The sequence below is a fragment of the Zalophus californianus genome, chromosome 8 (genome assembly GCF_009762305.2).
Source record: "Zalophus californianus isolate mZalCal1 chromosome 8, mZalCal1.pri.v2, whole genome shotgun sequence".
Classification (NCBI taxonomy): Eukaryota; Metazoa; Chordata; class Mammalia; order Carnivora; family Otariidae; genus Zalophus; species Zalophus californianus.
The window spans coordinates 122,405,886-122,428,714 of record NC_045602.1 but is presented as its reverse complement, the minus strand read 5'-3'; the positions used below and the strand labels follow the sequence as shown (position 1 = coordinate 122,428,714).

Below are 22,829 nucleotides of genomic sequence, written 5' to 3'. Positions count from 1 at the left end.
TGGAACAAAAACCTTTAAGCATGGAGGTGACTAAGATTACTCAGGTTTTGATCCCATGGTGGGGATGGGGAAACCAGAGGGGAGACCATTGCACTAGTCTGAGAAAGATATATGGGGTATACTTTGCAACTCCATTTCTTGGAAACTCTAATCTTGGTATCTTTGTCTTAATGATTAATTTAAAAGGCCTCATCACCAAATACTGGCTTCCTTGGACTCCCATCATTCAGTGCAGGCCTGGAAAACAGAAGGAGCACTCTTCAGAACTACTGTGTGGCCCCTGCTGTCTCTCCCCTCACGACCTTCTCTTTCTCTTCCGGAGGGCTTTGTGCTTCTGGTTTTTCTTTCCCTACCCCACGCACTGCTTACCCTTCTCCAACTTTATTTCCTTATGGATCATCCCAATGTCTGGGAAAATCAGGGAAGGATGTTCCTACTAGAGGCTCCCAAGATGCCTGATGTATTCAAGGAAAAGCAAGGAAACCAAGGCCCTGTTCCAGCTCAAGGGTCTAGAGAACAAGGTTTTAATGATGAAAAGCCTGCACTGTTCTTTGTTGTATAGGATTTGAAAATCCAAATGAGTGGAGCCCAAGGGAAGCATGGACTTCTCTGAATCTAAATCCTTCCAGAAGGCATCATTGTAAATGGGATTAACCCAAGATGCTTCTAAAGGACAACACATACCATTATACCTATGAGGATTGAGTCCTACTGCCATGCTAGCCTTCTGAAGCTTTGAGCAAGCTTTTTAACCTTCAGCTTCCTTGTCCATGATAAAACATACACATTGATAGAAATCTCTCCTGAAGCCGCTGCTCCCAGGGTCTCTCCTTGGTGCTGATTCCGAACTTAGCCCAGTAAGGTCTAGCATTGAATCCTGCCTCTGCTTGCCCAATGCTGGGTTGTGCTATGACTCCAGTGTGACTATACTAGACTATTCCAAGTTCTCATTTAGGTTTCTCACCCATTCTATATCCATAGTGATTTCCCTGCCCCCACCCCCTAATCTAGTACGTCTACCCCATTCACACTTATTCACTTGGTCTCTGCTTGGCAAGGAGCCCAGTGTAATGCTGTTAGGGATGTTAGCTGGTACAGTCATTTCTGTCATTGTTTTCTAAAAGCATGGTTGCTTTTTTGACTGACCCTAGACATGGTGTTTAGTCACCATTCCAAGCCATTTATTTAGCATGAAATTTATTAGTTAGGCCATTGTTTAGCAAATTCATCACATTGCAATTTTTACTTAGCAGAATCACTTAATTAGTGTTTTATTACTGGAATTGACTGTCAATTATGTGGCTAATTCATTTACTTAGGGAATGAATTTTTTATCTGGGTAAAGCAATTCAAAGTGCACTGTTAACTCTTTAATGATTAAAGATTGTTGTCAGTGGCAATTCATGTTGTAAGGAAAATTAAACCATTTATTTCTCTTGAAGTATCAGATGGTGGGAAAATCTTTGGAAGACTGTAGAGAGGGTAGTTTAGAGCCTTGCAAGAATTAAAGAACCTTCATTAACTGAGAGGCTCAGAATACTTGGCAAAGCTGAGTAAAATTAGCTGGAGAGTTTTCACTGGACTCCTTGAAATAAATTACTATACTCCTATACATATATATTGCTGTAATGTCTGTAAATCCCCTTTCATTTGCATTATTTTGAGGGCTTTCACTCATTGTGGAGTGACACTGGAGTTTATGGTTGGCAGCCTCTGTGATAGCCCCAGTGACTCTTGCCTCCTGTTACACATTCATGCAAAAATCCCTTCCCTTGAATGCAGGCTGGGTCTAGTGACTGGCTGGTAATGATAGAATATGACAGAGTATTAGGATATAACTTTCAATATTAGGTTATAAAAAGACTGTGGCTTCCATTTGGTTGTTTTCTCTCACTCTTGCATTAACCTGCTCTGTGGGAAGCCAGCTGCCATGTTGGGGGTTGTGCTTAGGAAGAGATCCACTGGGCAAGGAACTCAGGGAGGTCTCCAGCCAACAGCCTGCAGAGAACTGAGACCCTTACTCCAATATCCGATGAGAAAATTCAGTCTTCCAACAATCACATGAGTGAACTTGGAATTGGATTCCTCCCCATTGAGTCTTCAGATGCAACCATAGTCACAGCAGACAGCTTGAACGCCACCTCATGTAAGACCTTGAGCCAGAAGTACCTGTTAAAGCTGCACTCAGATTTCTGATCCATAGAAACTGTGAGGTAGTAGATCTTTGTTATTTTAAGTTGCTAAGTTTGGGGGTCATTTCTTATGTAGCAATAGAGACTACATGGCTTGACATGTACGATGTTACGATAATTTACCAAAAGCCTCTTGGTTAATAAATAGTACAGCCAGCATTTAACCCCAGTTCTTCTGATGCATTACTACAGACAAAAAAAAAGAAAAGAAAATGAATTACGGTGAAAACTTCTCATTGCAACTTTCAGGGGTCCTTAAAGCTTTACCATCCTATTCAGAGGCTGCTTTTCTAAAACAGTGATTCCCTTGTGACCCATACACCTTCATTACCATTAGAATATGCCACTGGGATTCTGGAGAAGCTGGCTTGTGGAATTGCTCTTCTTTACCATCTTTCCATCAGGAATTGAGTCAAAATTTCCTTTCGGGCCCCAAGTCATCGCCCTGTTCCCCCATCATATGGTTATAACAGTAGTTCCCAAACATGACTGGCCCAAACTAAAGCTCCTGAATTCTTAGGTCCAGAGTGTGAAGTAAGAGATCTCTATTTCATATGCTCCCCGAGTGACTCTTGTAGAGCAGCAAGATTGGGATCCACTGTATTAAACTAAGTAGGTTGCCGTTTCAGGGATCAACTTCAGTAATTCAGCAGCTGAGGCCTGCTAGGCTAAACTGTGATGTGCTTTATTAGTTCACAACACTGCCTATGCATTGCTTAGTTCACACATTTGATACACATTGCTTTGTTAGCTCTTATGAGAGAAATGTTGGATATCTGTTCTTTCAGAGCAAAAGCCATCAGCTCTGGTTGCTTGAAATTTGTTGTTTGGTAGGTTTTGAACAGTACTAAGCTGTAGTACCTCATCTGTTCACTAAGAGCAGAAGGGATAGTGTTGGCCTTTTTTCTTGTAAAGGTTTATTTATTTTAGAGAGAAAAAGAGAGTGCACTCGCTCTCTGTGAGTTGGGGGTGGAGAGCAGAGAGAGAGAATCTCAAGCAGATTCCATGCTGAGTGAGGAGCCCAACATGGGGCTTGATCCCAGGATCCTGAGATCATGACCAGAGCTGAAATCAAGAGTTGGCTGCCCAACAGACTGAGCCACCCAAGAGCCCCTGCTTTTCTTATGAGCAACTCTAGGACAGTTAATACATAAATTGTATTTAACTGGAAATTCCCTTAGAGAGATCTTCTAATCCGTTGCTACTCAAAGTACAGGTCCATGGACCAGCAGAATCAGTATCACCTGGGAGCTCATTACAAATGCAGACTCAGGCCACGTTACAGGCCCTCTGAATCAGAATCTGCATTTTAAACTATCTCCAGATAATGTGCGTTAAATTTTGAGAAGCAACGGTCTAATCCAACTCCCTGATTTTAAAGTTAAGATCCAGGGGCGCCTGGGTGGCTCAGTCATTAAGGGTCTGCCTTCGGCTCAGGTCATGATCCCAGGGTCCTGGGATCGAGCCCCACATCGGGCTCCCTGCTCGGAGGGAAGCCTGCTTCTCCCTCTCCCGCTCCCCCTGCTTGTGTTCCCTCTCTCACTGTGTCTCTCTCTGTCAAATAAATAAATGAAATCTTTTTTAAAAAAATAAATAAATAAAGTTAAGATCCACAAAAGTGGGGCACCTGGATAGCTCAGTCTGTTAAACGTCTGACTCTTGGTTTCAGCTCAGGTCATGATCTCAGGATCCTGGGATTGAGCCCAGTGTTGGTTCCATGCCCAGCACAGAATCTGCCTGGGATTTTCTCCCTCTCACTCTCTCTCCCCCTCTTCCCTTTCCCCTGTGTGCACACGCATGCACTCTCTCTCTCAATGAATGAATGAATGAATGAATGAATGAATGAATTCTTTAAAAAAAAAAAAGATCCACGAAGGTGAAAGTAATTGTACAAGACAATTTAGTGGCAAAACCAGGATGAAAACTCAGGTCTTGTAACACCAAAACTGTGCTATTCCCATTCTGTTAATGCACTGTTGTCTTAGTGGTTTATTATATCCACAAACTGCTTAAGTATCCAGGGGCATAGTTTGAAACAGAGAAAGCAGACTGCTATCTACCCAGTACAATGGTAAACTCATTTCAAACAGCTGTTGCACATTTAAATTTTCTCCCAGACAAGTTTAGTCATTTCATTTTCTCTTTCTTACACATCAATGAAAGACAAAGTCACCTGTCAGCCTAAAGATTGTAAAACCTGTCAAAATTGAGTTTTTCTAGTTTAGCTAAGTATTACTCTGCAACTGTTTTGCATACCTTTGTCTTATTACGATTTTGATGAATGAGAGAGAAAATAAGACAAGCCATGTTTTCAGTGTCGGGCATTATTTAAGGTTTTTTTCTTCCCATCACACATCTTCCTATGAGGATGGGGGGTCTTGGAGTGTAGCGATGCATACCCAACACAAAATGCTGGGCTGGCAATTTTTAGTATGAGCACAACCGTGGAGACACTGAGAAACTCCAGATCATGTCCAGTCCAACCTGGAGTTCTAGAGAAGCTGACAATCTTCACTATGAGAGAAGCACATTGGATCTGGATATAACAAAAATCACCAGAAGCCTATCTGGGGAAGAAATGCATTTGGATAAATGTGGCTTCTTGCTGCCTACACCCATCAAGGCTGATGGAACCAAGGCAGGAAATGAAGATCTTGCTACTCTCACCATAGACGTAAAAAGGCATGAGAGATGAACCTTGAAAACAAGCATCTTATCTATCAGCAAAATGGAGGATGGATTTTAGAGAGGCAGGTATACTTACTAAACAAATATTTACTGAGCAACCACTAGATCTTAGAGATGCAGTGGTAAACAACAGAGATATGGCACCTGCCGTCATGGAGCTTACAGTCTAGAGAAGGATTCTAAACATTAAAATAAATAAATAATTTCACTATTGATTATTCGAACTATTAATCACTATTAATTATTGTAATTCGTGGAGATGACATCTGTGTTCAGGAAGATACATTGTGATTCATGACGGTGATATTGTTAGGATCTAACATGATACTCTCAGATAGGGAGAGGGGCAGACAGAAATGTTTTCTTTGATATCTTCAAGCATTCAGAAAAGTTAATAGTTTGGTTTTTTTTTTTAGTAAACATCCATCTGCTACTCATCACCTAAATATTACTGTTAACATTTTACCACACTTACTTTATCACCTATTTCCCATCGATCCATCCCTCAATCCGTCTTGAATTTTTATGCATTGCAAAGGAAATTTCAGGCATCAATACACTTCCCTTTCCCGAATACTACACTGTGCATATCAATAATGCAGCCTCCATGTTCTATTTTTTTTCTTTTGAGGTAAAATTTGCATGTAAAGAAATACACACATCCTAAGCTTTCGATCCCATGAGTTCAACAATTCCATGTACTTGTGCAGCCCAAACCCCTAATAATATAAAGGCAGGCTAGGAAGACCTCTCATGCCCATTCCCAGTCAAACCCTGCCCCCACTCCACCCAGTAGGTGACCACAGTCTGGATATTTTTCCCTACCATGATCAGTTTGTCTGTTCTAGAAGAGGAAGTGGTTTTTGGTTTTTTTTGTTTTGTTTGTTTGTTTGTTTTTTTGACAGTATATGGGACTTTATTAAACAAGATACAGATTCAGGGCAAATGAGAAGTGAAGTATAAAGGCAAAGTACTGTCAGCGAATAATCTGAGCCAAAACAGCTCACGGTAAACACGAAGAGAATGCGGTAGGACTCCATGTGAATACAGATGATGCTAAATGGGAAAGCAAGAGAAAAAGGAGCACAAGGAGGAACAAAAAAGACATAACAATTTGTGAGCCATCTCAAGCACTGAGAAAACTTCCTTCGACTGTAGGGTAGAGGCTGGGAACAATGAGTGCAGTCCTGTGCGGCCACGTGCACCAGTTAAGAACTGAAGCACTGGCTCCAGGGAACCAGATCATGACAGTCAGAAGAGACACAAGTCTATCAGAACCCAAGGGTTAGGTCAGCAGCCCCAGCGAGCTAGGACATGAACTGCCTGCAAGCTGTCTCCAGCTACAGAGCCGTACATATACTTAACTCATTTACTAGTCAGTGAAGAGACACAGTTAAGTACACAAAAGCAAACCATTTACCACCTACTACATAACTTATTTTTTATTGAAAGTATCTTGCATTCATGATGGATGCTTTCTAGGTTTTTAACGTTAAAGGTTAAATTATTTTTTACATGCAAGTAGTGTGAACTTTCCCCCACATGGGATCAATGATTATAAGATGACATAACCACATGGGTTGTCTTTTTTAATCGAAAAGCTAACAGACTCGCTAGTTATATTCCCCCCAAAATCACAAACTGAGTAGTAACTGAGTCTCTAGCCAACATATTCAAAGCTGAGGATTAAAAATGCAAAAACAAGTCCTTAGATCCAATTAAAGGAGCCCTGCTACATACAGGCTAATCCATACCAGTGGTACTCCTTGACTCCAGGAAGCTGGAAGACATCCTAATAACCCCACTCAAAACATTTACCTCAGGTAGCCTTTTTCCAGTTTCCAACTCATGAATAAAGAGAATATGTTGTTAATTCTATTTCAGAAAACTTTTTTCAACTTGTTTTATTTACAATGCCAACTTTTAAAAGGTCATTAAACTAAAGTTAACTAGACAATAAACTAGGCAGAAATCGCTTTACAAAGAGAGTTTTGGAAAGCCCAAAATGCCACCTTCTACAGAGAACCCACAGTTCAGGTTTATTTAGAGCAAAGAAAAAAGAAACTTTTGATCATACTAGAAGAAACTCAGCCATAAGTTTGGAATCTGTACTCAAACTACACCTGCAAGGAGGACAATATTCTGCTTAAACAACTGATTTGCTGCTGCCATTTGTCTACTGTTTGTCTAATATTAACAATTATAAACAGAGCAGTGCAACTAGTATTTGGAACAATCCTTACAGTGTTACAGTGTCGGGCATAACATTTCACTTCTCTTCACACCACTGGTTTTCTTTGCGTACCTGGGCTTCCTCTTCTTCAGTAAGGTCATTTTTGATATTGAAGGTCTTGCGGATCTCCTCAGGAGTTTTCCCCTTGATCATATTGGCAACAGTCTTGCATGTAACATCAAGCAAACCTTTGATGTCTAAGTAGTTCGCAGCCAAAATAAGTTCAAAAAGTGTTCCTTGGTCAACTTTCAGGAATTCTTGGTCCCAAACAGGGATATCATCTGTCTGCTTTTCTTTGTTCTCATCATCCTCGGGAGGTGGGGGGTCATCCTTGTGGTGGGTGCTCCACTGAATGACCTTTTTTAATATTGCTGTGTTAACATTTGGTAGAGGAACTGGGTCATCATCTCCTTCATCATCCATTCCCAAATCTTCCAACATGGTCTTGATAGTCACAGACTGTTCGGCAATTTCAACATCAACCTCAAATATCTCTCCATAGGAACTCTGCAACTTAATCGAAGGCATGGTGCTCGGTCTCAGGCAGACTGCGGGCTGTAGGCTGACAAGAACAGAGCGGCCCCAGATAAGAGAAAAGAAAGGTGGAGAACAAGGCCACTACTCGAGGAAGTGGTACTTGAGCTGAGCTCTGAAGGATGAATGGGAGTCCCCTTGACCTTGGAAGGCTCAAGAAGGTTAACCATTCCAGGTTGGAATCATGTACAGGTTCTCAGGTGGACAAGAACTTGCCTGGCTGCAGTCTGGCAAGCACAGGGCAGTGGGACATAGATGAGGCAGATGAGAGAGGTGGAAACCTGGTAGGTCAGAGCCTTGAAGCCATACTAATGATCAGGAATATAGCTGAAGGGCAGTGGGCAGCCAGTAAATGGCTTCAGCAGGGAGGTGACATGCTCAACTTTGGACTTCTGAAAAATTATCATGCCTCACTGTAGAGAACAAAACATGGAGAAACAGGAGGGGATTCAGGGAGATGTGAAGACACTGTTTCAGATGTTATGGAGAGAGAGGGGTAGCATATACGAGGGCCCTGGCCATGTCCATCCCTTCTTCTGTTGTGCTGACCTCAGATGCATTGCACTTCTAACAATTATAAATCACAATGTTTGGTTTTCCCTTCCTATCTTCATTTTTCAGTGAAATCAGCCAGAAAGTTTTTATGGAAACTGTGGTTCAGAGAGGTTAAGTAACTTGCCCAGTCACACAGCCAGTAAGTGACGGTGTCAGCGTCCTCACTCAGGTGTATTTATGTCAAAGTTTATATAATTTTCATTACTTTTCTGTCTTCAAAGAATAATGGGAGTTTCTCAGCCCTTCTGATTAAAATCTTTCTTCCCTCATTATATTTGATTCCTCAACCACTCCACAATTTTCTAGGTGGAAGACTGCCACAGTTGCTAGCAATCCCAACCAACTGAGGTGTACTATGAGGATAAGTTCATCATCTGTAGCCCAGATTTTCCTTTAAGTGACGGTTTAGGGATGGGAGCAGGTGATCCAACATGGCTCTGCCAATACTCAGTTTTATTTATTCTTATCTATGCTGGTTGTCACTCTTCCAAACATGGAAATGACCTGCAGGAGCCACCTGATGGTTCTCGTGCTTGCAGCTCAATCCCTCTGTGTATAACTTACATTCTTGCTATACAATCTCAGTCTTTCCCTCTGCTCAAACTCCTCTCCAAAGCCATCCTGATGTCAGCGCTTTTCATGTTGGCAAGAATATCAAAACTATCCAACTCACTTTTCTTTATTATTTCTACTTCAAGTAACTGACCAAACATGTTCTTCGAAGTTATTTTGAATATTCTATTTACATTATATGCAGAACCATATACAGAACTTCTTCCCGATAATATATTTTTTTAACTTTGTGAATTTTTATTGTTATGTTAACCACCATACATTACATCATTACTTTTTGATGTAGTGGTCCATGATTCACTGTTTGCGTATAACACCCAGTTCTCCATGCAGAACATGCCCTCTTTAATACCCATCACCAGGCTAACCCATCCCCCCACCCCCACCCCTCTAGAACCCTCAGTTTGTTATTCAGAGTCCATCATCTCCCATGGTTCGTCTCCCCCTCTGATTTCCCCCCCTTCATTCTTCCCTCCTGCTATCTTTCTTTTTTAAACATATAATGTTTATTATTTGTTTCAGAGGTACAGGTCTGTGATTCAACAGTCTTACACAATTCACAGCGCTCAACATAGCACACACCCTCCCCAGTGTCTATCACCCAGCCACCCCCTCCCTCCCACCCCCCACCACACCAGCAACCCTCAGTTTGTTTCCTGAGATTAAGAATTCCTCATATCAGTGAGGTCATATGATACGTGTCTTTCTCTGATTGACTTATTTCACTCAGCATAATACCCTCCAGACCCATCCACGTTGTTGCAAATGGCAAAATCTTTTTCCTTTTGATGGCTGCATAATATTCCATTGGGTATATATGCCAAATCTTCTTTATCCATTCATCCGTCCATGGACATCTTGGCTCTTTCCACAGTTTGGCTATTGTGGACATTGCTGCTATAAACGTCGGGGTGCATGTGCCCATTTGGATCCCTACATTTCTATCATTGGGGTAAATACCTAGTAGTGCAATTGGTGGGTCATAGGGCACCTCTATTTTCAACTTTTTGAGGAACCTCCATACTGTTTCCCAGAGTGGCTGCACCTGCTTGCATTCCTACCAACAGTGTAGGAGGGTTCCCCTTTCTCCACATCCCCGCCAACATCTGTCATATCCTGATTTGTTCATTTTAGCCATTCTGACTGGTGTGAGGTGATATCTCATGGAGGTTTTGATTTGGATTTCCCTAATGCTGAGCAATGTTGTGCATTGGACATTCTTTCCTGCTTTGTCAAAGATTAGTTGACCATAGAGTTGAGGGTCCATTTCTGGGCTCTCGATTCTGTTCCATTGATCTATGTGTCTGTTTTTGTGCCAGTACCATACTGTCCTGATGATGACAGCTTTGTAATAGAGCTGGAAGTCTGGAATTGTGATGCTGCCACCTTTGCTTCTCTTTTTCAACATTACTTTGGCTATTCAGACTCTTTTCTGGTTCCATACAAATTTTAGGATTATTTGTTCCATTTCTTTGGAAAAAGTGGATGGTATTTTGAGGGATTGCATTGAATGTGTAGATTGCTCTAGGTAGCATTGACATCTTCACAATGTTTGTTCTTCCATTCCATGAGCATGGAATGTTTTTCCATTTCTTTGTGTCTTCCTCAATTTCGTTCATGAGCATTGTATAGTTTTCTGAGTACAGATCCTTTGCATCCTTGGTTAGATTTATTCCTAGGTATCTTATGGTTTTGGGTGCAATTGTAAATGGGATCAACTCCTTGATTTGTCTCTCTTCTGTCTTGTTGTTGGTGTATGCCACTGATTTCTGTGCATTGATTTTCTATCCTGCTACTTGACTGAATTCCTGTATGAGTTCTAGCAGTTTTGGGGTGGAGTCTTTTGGGTTTCCCACATACATTATCATATCATCTGCAAAGAGTGAGAGTTTGACTTCCTCTTTGCCGATTTGGATGCCTTTGATTTCTTTTTGTTGTCTGATTGCTGTGGCTAGGACTTCTAATACTATGTTGAATAGCAGTGGTGAGAGTGGACATCCCTGCCGTGTTCCTGACCTTAGGAGAAAAGCTCTCATCTTTTCCCCATTGAGAATGATATTGGCTGTAGGTTTTTCACAGATGGCTTTTATGATGTTGAGGTATGTACCCTCTATCCCTATACTCTGAAGAGTTTTGATCAAGAAAGGATGCTGTACTTTGTCAAATGCTTTTTCTGCATCTATTGAGAGGATCATATGATTCATTTTCTTTCCTTTGTTAATGTATTGTATCAGGTTCATTGATTTGCAGATGTTGAACCAGCCTTGCAGCCCAGGGATAAATCCCACGTGGTCATGGTGAATAATCCTTTTAATGTACTGTTGGACCCTATTGGCTAGTATTTTGGTGAGAATTTTTGCATCCATGTTCATCAAGGATATTGGTCTGTAGTTCTCCTTTTTGATGGGGTCTTTGTCTGGTTTTGGGATCAAGGTAATGGTGGCCTCATAAAATGACTTTGGAAGTTTTCCTTTCATTTCTATTTTTCGAACAGTTTCAGGAGAATAGGTATTAATTCTTCTTTAAATGTCTGATAAAATTCCCCTGGGAAGCCATCTGGCCCTGGGCTTTTGTTTCTTGGGAGATTTTTGATGACTGCTTCAATTTCCTTAGTGGTTATAGGTCTGTTCAGGTTTTCTATTTCTTCCTGGTTCAGTTTTGGTAGTTGATACATCTCTAGGAATGCACCCATTTCTTCCAGGTTATTTAATTTGCTGGCATAGAGGTGCTCATAATATGTTCTTATAATTGTTTGTATTTCTTTGGTGTTGGTTGTGATCTCTCCTCTTTCATTCATGATTTTGTTGATTTGGGTCCTTTCTCTTTTCTTTTTATCAGTCTGGCCAGGGGTTTATCAATCTTGTTAATTCTTTCAAAGAACCAGCTCCTAGTTTCGTTGATCTGTTCTACTGTTCTTTTGGTTTCTAGTTCATTGATTTCTGCTCTGATCTTTATTCTTTCTCTTCTCGTGCTGGGTTTAGACTTGATTTGCTGTTCTTTCTCCAGCTCCTTTAGGTGTAGGGTTAGGTTGTGTATTTGAGACCTTTCTTATTTCTTGAGAAAGGCTTTTATTGCTATATACTTTCCTCTCAGGACTGCCTTTGCTGTATCCCAAAGATTTTGAACAGTTGTGGTTTCATTTTCATTGGTTTCCATGGATTTTTTTAATTCTTCTTTACTTTCCTGGTTGACCCATTCATTCTTTAGTAGGATGCTCTTTAGCCTCCATGTATTTGAATTCTTTCTGACTTTCCTCTTGTGATTCAGTTCTAGGTTCAAAGCATTGTGGTCTGAAAATATGCAGGGAATAATCCCAATCTTTGGGTACCGGTGGAGACCTGATTTGTGACCTAGGATGTGATCAATTCTGGAGAATGTTCTATGGGCACTAGAGAAGAATGTGTATTCCATTGCTTTGGGATGGAATGTTCTGAATATGTCTGTGAAGTCCATTTGGTCCAGTGTGTCATTTAAAGTCTTTATTTCCTTGTTGATCTTTTGCTTAGATGATCTGTCCATTTCAGTCAAGGGGGTGTTAAAGTCCCCCACTATTATTGTATTGCTGTCAATGTGTTTCTTCGCTTTTGTTATTAATTGCCTTATATAATTGGCTGCTCCCATGTTCGGGATATAGATATTTACAATTGTTAGATTTTCTTCTTGGATAGACCCTTTAAGTAGGATATAGTGTCCTTCCTCATCTCTTATTACAGTCTTTGGTTTAAAATCTAATTTGTCTGATATAAGGATTGCCACCCCAGCTTTCTTTTGGTGTCCATTAGCATGGTAAATGGTTTTCCACCCCCTCACTTTCAATGTGGGGGTGTCTTTGGGTCTAAATTGAGTCTCTTGCAGATAGCATATTTATGGGTCTTGTTTTTGAATCCAATCTGATAGCCTGTGTCTTTTGATTGGGGCATTGAGCCCATTTACATTCAGGGTAACTATTGAAAGGTATGAATTTAGTGCCATTGTATTGCCTGTAAGGTGACTGTTACTGTATATTGTTTCTGTTCCTTTCGGATCTGTGCTGCTTTTAGTCTCTCTCTTTGCTTAGAGGACCCCTTTCAATATTTCTTGGAGGGCTGGTTTCATGTTTGCAAATTCCTTTAGTTTTTGTTTGTCCTGGAAGCTTTTTATCTCTCCTTCAATTTTCAATGAGAGCCTAGCTGGATATAGTATTCTTGGCTGCATATTTTTCTCGTTTAGTGCTCTGAAGATATCATGCCAGTCCTTTCTGGCCCGCCCGGTCTCTGTGGATAGGTCTGTTGCCAATCTAATATTTCTACCATTGTAGGTTACATATCTCTTCTCCCGAGCTGCTTTCAGGATTTTCTCTTTGTCTCTGAGACTCGTAAGTTTTACTATTAGATGTCGGGGTGTTGACCTATTTTTATTGATTTTGAGAGGGGTTCTCTGTGCCTCCTGGATTTTGATGCCTGCTTCCTTCCCCACATTAAGGAAGTTCTTTGCTATAATTTGCTCCAATATACCTTCTGCCCCTCTCTCTCTTTCTTCTTCTTCTGGGATCCCAATTATTCTAATGTTGCTTAGTCTTATGTTACCGCTTATCTTTCGAATTCTGCCCTCATGATCCTGTAGTTGTTTATCTCTCTTTTTCTCAGCCTCTTTATTTTCCATCATTTGGTCTTCTATATCACTGATTTTCTCTTCTGCTAATTCATCCTAGCAGTTAGTGCCCCCGTTTTTGATTGCACCTCGTTAATAGCCTTTTTGATTTCGACTTGGTTAGATTTTAGTTCTTTCATTTCTCTGGAAAGGTTTCTCTAATAACTTCCACGCTTTTTTCAAGCCCAGCTAGTATCTTTAAAGTCATGATTCTGAACTCTGGGTCTGACATCCTACTAATGTCCGTATTGAGTAGGTCCCTGGCTGACAGTACTACCTCTTGTTCTTTTTGCTGAGGTGATTTTTTTCGTCTTGTCATTTTGTCCAGAGGAGAATAGATGAATGAGAGAACAAAATGCTAACCGGTTAACAACGTCCCCAGCAAATATACTCTATAGAAATCAGAAAAGACCTTTAACCAGGGGAAAAGAAAGGGAAAGAAAGAAAAAAGAAAGAGAAAAAAGAAAAAGAAAAACATAAAAACAAACAAAAACAGAACAAAAGAAAACAAAAAAAAACAATATGATCAAATATGATCAGGCTAGTGCATAGATCAGTGTCACACACTAGATTTTGGGTGTATTTTGTTCTGTTAGAAGAAAGTGCCTCCTAAAATTTTGAAGGAAGAAAGACTTATATATGTACAAATTAAGGGTTGATACAATGAAGGGATGGAAGATGACTGTAAAGATGAAAATTATAAAAGATTTTATAAAAGGAATTGATACGATAAGAAGTTGTTTGAAAAAAGGAAGAAGAAGGTTTAAAAAAAAAGAAAAGAAAAAAAAGGGATAGAATGTGATCAGGCAGGAGACTAGAACAAAGCCATACACTAGAGATTTAGGTTATATTTTTATCTGTTAGAAGAAACTGTATCTCAAGGTTTTAAAGAGAGAACATCTTACATATATATTCCAAAAATAAGGGTAACTACTATGAAGGATAAAATTTGACTCTAGAAATGAAAAATAAAAAATGTTTTTTTAAAAAGTGTTTGATAAGATGTTGGTTGAAAAAGGGAAAAATAAAAATGAAAAAAAAAAAAACCAGTTAAAAATATTAACTCTGAAAAACTGAAAAATGAACTCTGAAAAATTAACTCTGAATCATGGTAAAAAAGCCATGAATTCTTTGTGCAATATTCCCCTAGAGCTGGAGTTCTCCCGTTCTCCTTGATCGGTAAACTTGGTCTTGGCTTGCTGGCTGTTCGTGTTGATCTTCTGGGGGAGGGGCCTGTTGCCGTGGTTCCCAAATGTCTTTGCGGGAGGCTGAATTGCCGCGCCCTTGTCGGTCCGGGCTAAGCAAGCTGCTCGGGTTTACTCTCAGGAGCTTTTGTTCCCTGCAAGCTCTCGGTACAGCTTTGGAGGACCAGGGCAAAAATGGTGGCCTCCCAATCTCCAGCCGGAGGAGCCGAGAACTCGGGGCCCCGCTCCTCAGTGCGCCCCCAGAGAAAAGCAGTCACTCCCGTGTCCCCGGTCTCTGGCCGCACTCCGTGCTCACCCGGCCTGTGACCGAGCATTTCTATCTCTGGCACCCGACCCCGTGTGGAGTCTCCAAACTCAGCAGATCCCTGCGGTGCGCTCCCGCGCCGCTCCTTCCAGGGGAGGAAGGGGAGTCTCCCCAGCTCTGCTGCTTGTTGGGTCCCTTCTGGAGGAGCAGTGGCCCGACTGGGCCGCGGATCACAGTTTATGGCAACCCCGAGCTCAGAGCCCGCGCCTCTGCTCCGTCTCTGCAGCCGGCTTCCCCGCTCCGATACCTGGGAGCTCTGCTGCACTCAGGCACCCCCGGTCTTTCTGTGACCCCGAGGGTTCTGAGACCACACTGTCCCCCGAGGTTTCCACCCCCCGCTTAGCCACTGGAGCGACGTCCCTCAGTGGAGCTGGCTTCTAAAAGTTCCGATTTTGTGCTCCGCGGCTCTAGCACTTGCCAGAAGCGGCCGGCAGAGGCCCCCTCCCCAGCTGTCTATCCTCCCGAATATTGCCTCGGATTCACTTCTCCGCACGTCCTACCTTCCAGAAAGTGGTCGCTTTTCTGTTCAGAGAGTTGTTGCTATTCTTTTCTTCCATCTCCTGTTGAGTTCGTAGGTGTTCAGAATGGTGTGATCCCTATTCAGCTGAATTCCTGAGACCAGACGAAATCCAGGTCTCCTACTCCTCCGCCATCTTGCTCCGCCCTCCGCCAAGAATTTTTTTGTCAGACATCTTTATATATGTTCTCTTTAAGAATTCTTTTTTGTAGTTCATTCTTTTTTATTCATATTTCTTTTGATTTTTCTGCTCCTATCTATGTTTATCTGGCTTTAGTTTTGAACAAATCAATTATCTTATAACATGATTTCCTTCAATCTCACAGGGTTTTTACTTTTTATTTTTGTCCCCTTATTTCTCCACCTCCCCAAGCCTCTGGAAAAGAATCAAAGCAGGTATAAATTCTGAATCTGTGTAGCAGGGTATGTCTTTCTAGAGCTTCACAAATGAAAAAACAACTTATGTCAGTGTATAATTTGGGGGATCACAGCCTTTTTCCCTCAAAAACTTTCTTCCATTACTTTCTGGCATTTAAATTTGGGCAACAGAAAATAGAGTTCGCATACTTTTCCTTTATAACTAACCATTTTTTTCTCGCCTAGACGTTTATCTGAGTGCTTCTTCACACATAGTATTTAAGCAGAAGCATCAGGAGATTTGTTCTGTTTTTAAGTTGTACACGGAGAACTTTTTCCATTTGAAGATTGCTGTTTTTATTCTGCCAAAGAGCTATTTTTACAAATATCCTTTATTATTGCTTCTTTGTCATTTATTGTTATCTTCTTTAGTAACACCAGTTATCTGTCTTTTCTTTGTTTTCTGTTCTCTGAAAATGACTTTTTGGTGCCTGAACACGTGAGCACGCATGAGCAGATAGGTACGCAGGGCATGGAAGTCTCCTGGTTCTCAGTCCCCTGCGTTTTAAACCTCAAGTCTCTGCCTGTTGCTTATTCTCATTTCAGACTCCAGTGTCCACTTTAATAATGCTTATTGCATTTTGGTTTCCTTACAATCTTCCCTTTTCTCACCCAGTGAGTTTTTTTCCTAGTTGCTTCTTGACCCACATTTTGAAAAATCTGTTCTCATTCATCTTCTGCTTCCTTTATTCTTCTGTGTTTTCTTGCATTGTGTTTCCAATAAAATGCATGCAATCTAAAATGCATTTCTGTTTTCTGCTGTGTAGGTTGAGATACCAGTGATGGGGAAAAAAACAAATTGGCCTAAACAATAAATTAATGTGTTCACTCACAGAACTGGAAGGCAAGAGTTAGAGCAGGCTCCAGGGTTGGTTGAAGGAGATGCCCAAGAGTGTCATTAAGGACCCAAGTCCTGATAAGCTCCCCACTTTGCCCTGTCATGTTGGCATTGCCTGCAGCTTGGCTGTCCTCATGGATACAGGATTGCTTTAGCAGTTCCAAGCCTCAAACCCACAAATGGTGTAATGTCCAATGGGAGAGAGGGGCAACTGGAATAATCTTAGAAGTAAGGGAACTTTTCCTAGAAGCCCCTTAATAGAAACCCCCTCCTATCTCACTAAAAATTTTTGAAAAATTGGCAAAGAGGTTAAGAGCACCTGATTGGCTCAAAGAAATCAGAATTTTCCCCTAGATCTAGGAATAGGGTGGGTCATCCACCTGAGTCATGTGGAAAATGTGTGGATACCTAAACTAATTTGAGGGTTCTGCCAGAAGGGAAGAAGGTAGGAGATGGTGGTTAGGGAGATAGTCAACACTGGCTGCTTTTTCTCTTCTGATAATTATATTTTTCTCAGCCTTCAGAGTGTCATTCTCCTTATTTTTAATATGGTAAATTGTTCTACCTTTAGAACAATTTACTGACCTTTAAAAAAGAAGAGAGATCTCTCCAGGACTGGTGTTTGCTGCATACAGAGCAAGCAGATTCTCATTGTTGTCCTCACCGCCCTGCTGGTGGGAACCCTTTTCCTGTGGCTTAAGCAGGAGGAGTAATGGATGTTCAGAGCCCCCATCCCTTTGCAGATTGTCTGACACCATCCCTCCATCTGATGTGACTGCTCTGGAGGAAGGAATTCATGTTCTCCCCACAAAGAAGAGGATCGATGTCTTTATCAGAAGGGGCAAGTGAATCCAGAAGTCACCTTCCCCATGACTGCTCCTCTCCCAGTTTTTTTCCCAATACTGAATCTGCTTTCTGGGGTATAAGGGTCTTTATCCACCTTCTTTTGTCTTTGCCATGTCACAGACACCAGTGAATGTGATTGAGGGGAAGAAAGGGCTCAGAGATGCCCAGCCCCCCATAATTGGTTGCTTAGTCTTTGATTCTTAGAGCCCAGAAAAGGAAATTAGAAAAACGTAAAATATTTCTTTTCTATCCTTCAGGCTAGTGTTACTTCACGTAACAAAGTGTATCGCGTCAGCTGCCAAGTATACAATGTCCATTTCATGTCCTCAAAGTGTGGCACGGTGGGGTGGCATTGTATTTACTATTAGTTTTACAAGTTCAACCCTATACATTTGGTCAGGGTTAACAGAGAGACGGTAGAAGAAAACATAGGAGAAAATATCTGTGGCCTTGAGTTAGGCAGAGATTTCTTGGACAAAACAAAACAAAAAAATAACAAACCATAAAAGAAGATAATTGATAAATTCAACCTAATTAAAATTAAAACTTTTTCTTTTCAAAAGACACTATTAAGAAAATAAAAAGGCAAGCCTCAGACTGGGAGTAAGGATTTCCAAAACATTTTTATGATAAAGGGCTTGTATCCAGATTACAACTCAATAGTAAGATAACCAATAATACAACTCAATACAACTCAACCAATACAGCTGAATAATAAGATAATAAGGTAAAAAAACAAACAAACAAACAAACAAACAAACAAATGGGCAGAAGATGTGAACAGACACCTCACCCAAAGAAAGAAAATAAATGTCAAATAGGTACATAAAAATATACAAATTTAAATGACAATGAGATCCTACTCTACAACCACTAGAATGCCTAAAATTAATAAAACCTTACCAAACAAGTGTTGGTGAGGATGTGTAGCAACTGGAACAAATTACTGCTACATGCAACAACATGGAAGAACCTCAAAAGCTTCCTGTTAAATGAAAAAACAGTTGCAAAACACTATGTACTGTATGTTTCCATATATGTTACATTCCAAAAGAAACAACTATTACAACAGAAAGCAGAGCAGTGGTTGCCAGATGCCAGGGCTGAAAGGGTACTGACTGTGAGTTTCATATTTGAAGAGAAGGTTAGCTCATCTACTGTTCCATTGAGTGAGAGCACATCCGGAGTGATATGAGATGGGGGTGTGGATCTCCTGTGCCTCAGGGGTCACAAATCTATACACTTCTCCTAGTTGAAGTCCAGAATTTGGAAATACAGAATAAATTTCTCTTACAACGTGGGTCCTGAACACAAGCCAACTACTTCATCTGATGCTTCACCAAAGAAATTGCAATCTCTTTCAACTCTAGAGGGAAACTTCCCCTACGTTGAGTCAGGTGAAAGGTGATTTTATACAATTTCAGAGATTTTTAAGAAGTTTTAATAGAATGAAGTCTTCATCTTTATGCACATAGGCAGTGTGATACTGACATGATTAATGGATATTCCTCCCAAATTCTGATGCTACGTCAGTTCACAGACTTAGATTTCAATGCTATTACAAGTTTGTTTTCTTGAGGCTTTATTGATATTTGGTAGAATGAGGCATTGCCTGCTAACCAGGTGCCACCTTGAGGCTTCTTCCAATGGACCCCATTTAACAAGTTATAGCGACCTTCTTAGATGATGATGATGATGTTCATCTCCACCTCTAATGCCAGTTACAAATAAAGATCTTAGTAACTTATCTGACATCTCATAGCTAGAAAGTGGAACTTCATATTTGAAGACAGATTTTATCTTCAGGTTCTGTGTTTTGACCCTGACACCTGTTGTTGCCACAGCACCCACTGTGTGCTAATCACGTCTCCACTCTGAGCAGGTGAGCCAGCCTCATCCCCACCTCAACTTTCTCTCTGGGCTCAGACTCTCCTTTCTCAGCAAGCAGTCTCCAGATATTTACCCATCCACTCTTCATGCTCTCCTGCCTTAATGGGCACATGGATGGAGAGGAATTGTGATTGATGAAATAAGAAATAGAAAATACAGGAATTTGGTTGGCTAGTGAAGAAATTCTGTCTGGACTCTGTGGAGGCTTCTGCTAAGATGAATGACTTGATCAAAGTTGTGTAAAAAGAACTGTGAAGGCAGAAAGACCCATGAGGAACCTGATGGAATAGTCGTGCAGGAATGGAGTAAAATATTTAGATGGCCATGGAGTGTGTTGTGAAGGAAAGAAGAGAGAGGCCCTAAAAGACTCCCCAGATGCTCTCGCTGGTCTGAGATTCTCTCATGCCGATCAGCAGAGCTGGTCCAACATCAGAGCAGCTAATGTTTCTTCACTGCTTAACAGAAGCCAGGCATCGTCCACACACTTGTGGACGGTCTTTCCTCAAATCTTCACACGCACCTTCCCTGTGTTACAGATGAAAACCCTGAGCTCAGAAATTGTAGTCGCTTGGCCAAGATCACACAGCCCACAACTGGTTGATTAAAAATACAAACCCCATTCTGTCTGATTCTGGGACCCAGACTCACAGCATTTCTCAGGGGGTAGATCATGCTCCTCTCACGGGACATGGTCAGGCCAGTTCTGAAATAGTTAGGTAAACGTTTTAGTGAGCATGGAACAAAAACTGGCATATTGCACCCATGATTTTATGTTTGATTATCATTCATAATGAAATAAAATTTAAAAATGTGGAACGTTGTGGGAAAAAATTTAAGACATAATCATATAGATGTGCACTATTCAGTACAGCAGCTACTGACCACATGTGGCTATTTAAACTTAAATTGAAATTAATGTAAAGTAAAACTCAGTTCCTGAGTCACACGAGCCACATTTCAGTTGCTCAGTAGCCACAGGGGGCTAGGGGCTACCATCTTGAACAGCACAAACATAGAACGTTTCCATCATCGTAAAATGGCCTATTGGGCAGTGCTGTGTTAGAGCTGCCTTCCACTAGATCAGTGCCTTTGAAGTTCACTGTAGCTCTAAATCAGTTCCCTTTAGAACCTGACTTGGCTCTGGATAAGTCTATATCCACCTGCACCGTCCACCAGTCACCTGTTGGTGTTGAGCACTGGAAATATGGCTAGTCTGAATTGAAATAAGATTACACTAAAGTAAATGCAAAATACACATTGGATTTCAAAGTCCTAGTATGAATAAAGAGTGTAAAATATATCATTAATAATTTTATACTGACTCTATGTTAAAATACTATTTTGTGTATTGTATCAAACAAAATGTATTTTTGAAATTAATTTCACTTATTCCTTTTACTTTAATATTGCTATAAGAAAATTTTATTTGTGTTTCCCTGATGCCAAGTGATGTGGAGCATTTTTTCTTGTGTCTGTTGGCCATTTGTATGTCTTCTTTGGAGAAATGTCTGTTCATGTCTTCTGTCCATTTCTTGACTGGATCACTTGGTTTTTTGGGTGTTGAGTTTGAGAAGTTCTTTATAGGTCTTGGATACTAGCCCTTTATCTGATATGTCACTTGCAAATATCTTCTCCCATTCCGTAGGTTACCTTTTAGTTTTATTGACGGTTTCCTTTGCTGTGAAGAAGCTTTTTATCTTGATGAAGTCCCAGTCATTCATTTTTGCTTTTGTTTCCCTTGCCTTTGGAGACTTGTCTAGCAAGAAGTTGCTGTGGCTGAGGTCAGCTGAGGGTTACTGGAGGGGAGATGGGTGGGGGGAATGGGGTAATTGGGTGATGGGCATTAAGGAGGGCAGGTGATGTGATATATACAACTGATAAATTACTGAACACTACATCTGGAGCTAATGATATACTATATGTTGGCTAGTTGAATTTAAATTTTTAAAAAATTTTTAAATAACTTATATGGCTTGCATTATATTTCCATGGACCTCTCTGCCCTATTATGTGACTCAAGTGCTATTTCCCTTTTTCTTTTCTAAATCTGTGCTGCCCAATACAGTAGCCATAAACCACTTGTGGATATTTAAACTGAAATTAATTAAAATTAAACAGAACTTAAAATTCAGTTCATGGGTCACATTAGCCACATTCCACATGCTCAGGAACCGCTTGTGGTTAGTGGCTATCATATTGCACAGCACAGATCTGGACCATTTCCATCATTGTGGGAAGTTCTATCATACAGAGCTGATGTAGGTTGTACATAGTTATGGCAAAAACCACAGAGCTGGGGTGTGAGTGCCTAAAGCTTGAGAAGCATTTCTGGGGTTCCCAGCTCTGCAGCACATCACCCTCCCACCTCCTGGGCACCTGTCCCTTCCCACCTTTGTTAGACTTGTTTATGTACACCTTATCTCTTCTTTCCTGCAAGGGCTGTGGCGTGCTTATCTCCCACTGAACACACTTTCCTCCACCCTCCTGTACGTACACGGTATCTAACACCGTGCTCTGCACAATATAGGTACTCAGTAAATATTTGTTAACCAGCTGGAGTGGCAATTCCTAGCAAGTAATTGGAAATATATGGCTAGGGGGGAGATCAATAATGACTGGTAGCAGGGGGATTAAAAAAAATAGAAAGGTCAAGTCCAGAAGGGAGGGGAACTGGTAGAGGGACAGTGGTGATCCGGGGATCTCATACGTGTCACCCACAAGCCCCTTGCAGGCAGCCACAAAAGTTGCAGGGGAATTCGCAGGCTTAGGCAATGGCCATAGAAAAGGTACAGAAGACATCCAAAATATGATTACGTGATAAATAAACATGCAAGACCCATACATGAGAAGCTGAAATGGCATGAAAATTAAGGGTCTAGTGAGGAGAAAAATGAGCAGTGTTCTCTCCCTGGGCCAGCTGGTTTGAGTTACATTTTATGAGCAGCATGTGAATTCTAGCGCCCTTGTTGAATTAGCAGCCGAATCGCACATTACTTTTAAGGCTCCCTCTCGAATAGGAACATCATAACGCTTTTTAATTGGGGCTGATAAAAACGTAGCATTACTTGTAGGTTCCTGAGAGAAGTGAGTTGTGAAATTGGGTTTTCATTAAACCTAATGATGGGAAATTAAGTATAGTGCGTCTGGTGAAATGGGGTGTGATAAAAGGCATCACTTCTGCATTATCGGAGGTTAATAAGGGAATAGGTGAGGTTAGATATATTGGAAAGGGAGTCCAACTAGTTGAATTAATAAACCTTGAAAGCCCCTTGGTTCTGAGTCTTCATAGCATCATTAGCACCAGCGTTGACATTATTACAAATGTTACAGCGATACAAGTTGTTAAATTTCAAATGCATTTGTTTTCCATTCCAGTGTTGGTTTTGCTGACACCAAGTTTACAGTCTG

At 40.9% G+C, this 22,829-nt stretch overlaps 2 protein-coding genes across 12 annotated transcripts in view; one reads left to right on the top strand and one right to left on the bottom strand.

The window, feature by feature from the left end:
* PTPRT (protein tyrosine phosphatase receptor type T) overlaps positions 1 to 22,829 on the top strand; it is a 1,164,533-nt gene that overhangs the window by 1,042,329 nt on the left and 99,375 nt on the right. The gene's annotated exons all lie outside the window — the stretch shown is intronic.
* On the bottom strand, positions 6,482 to 7,645 carry LOC113937446 (S-phase kinase-associated protein 1-like). The gene has a single exon (XM_035728874.1). The coding sequence runs from the start codon at positions 7,639 to 7,641 to the stop codon at positions 7,150 to 7,152; it is 492 nt and encodes a 163-aa protein (XP_035584767.1). The 5' UTR covers positions 7,642 to 7,645; the 3' UTR covers positions 6,482 to 7,149.

Excerpts from the sequence above, each read along its gene's own strand:
- LOC113937446 (XM_035728874.1), bottom strand. The coding sequence starts at position 7,641 with ATGCCTTCGATTAAGTTGCAGAGTTCCTATGGAGAGATATTTGAGGTT.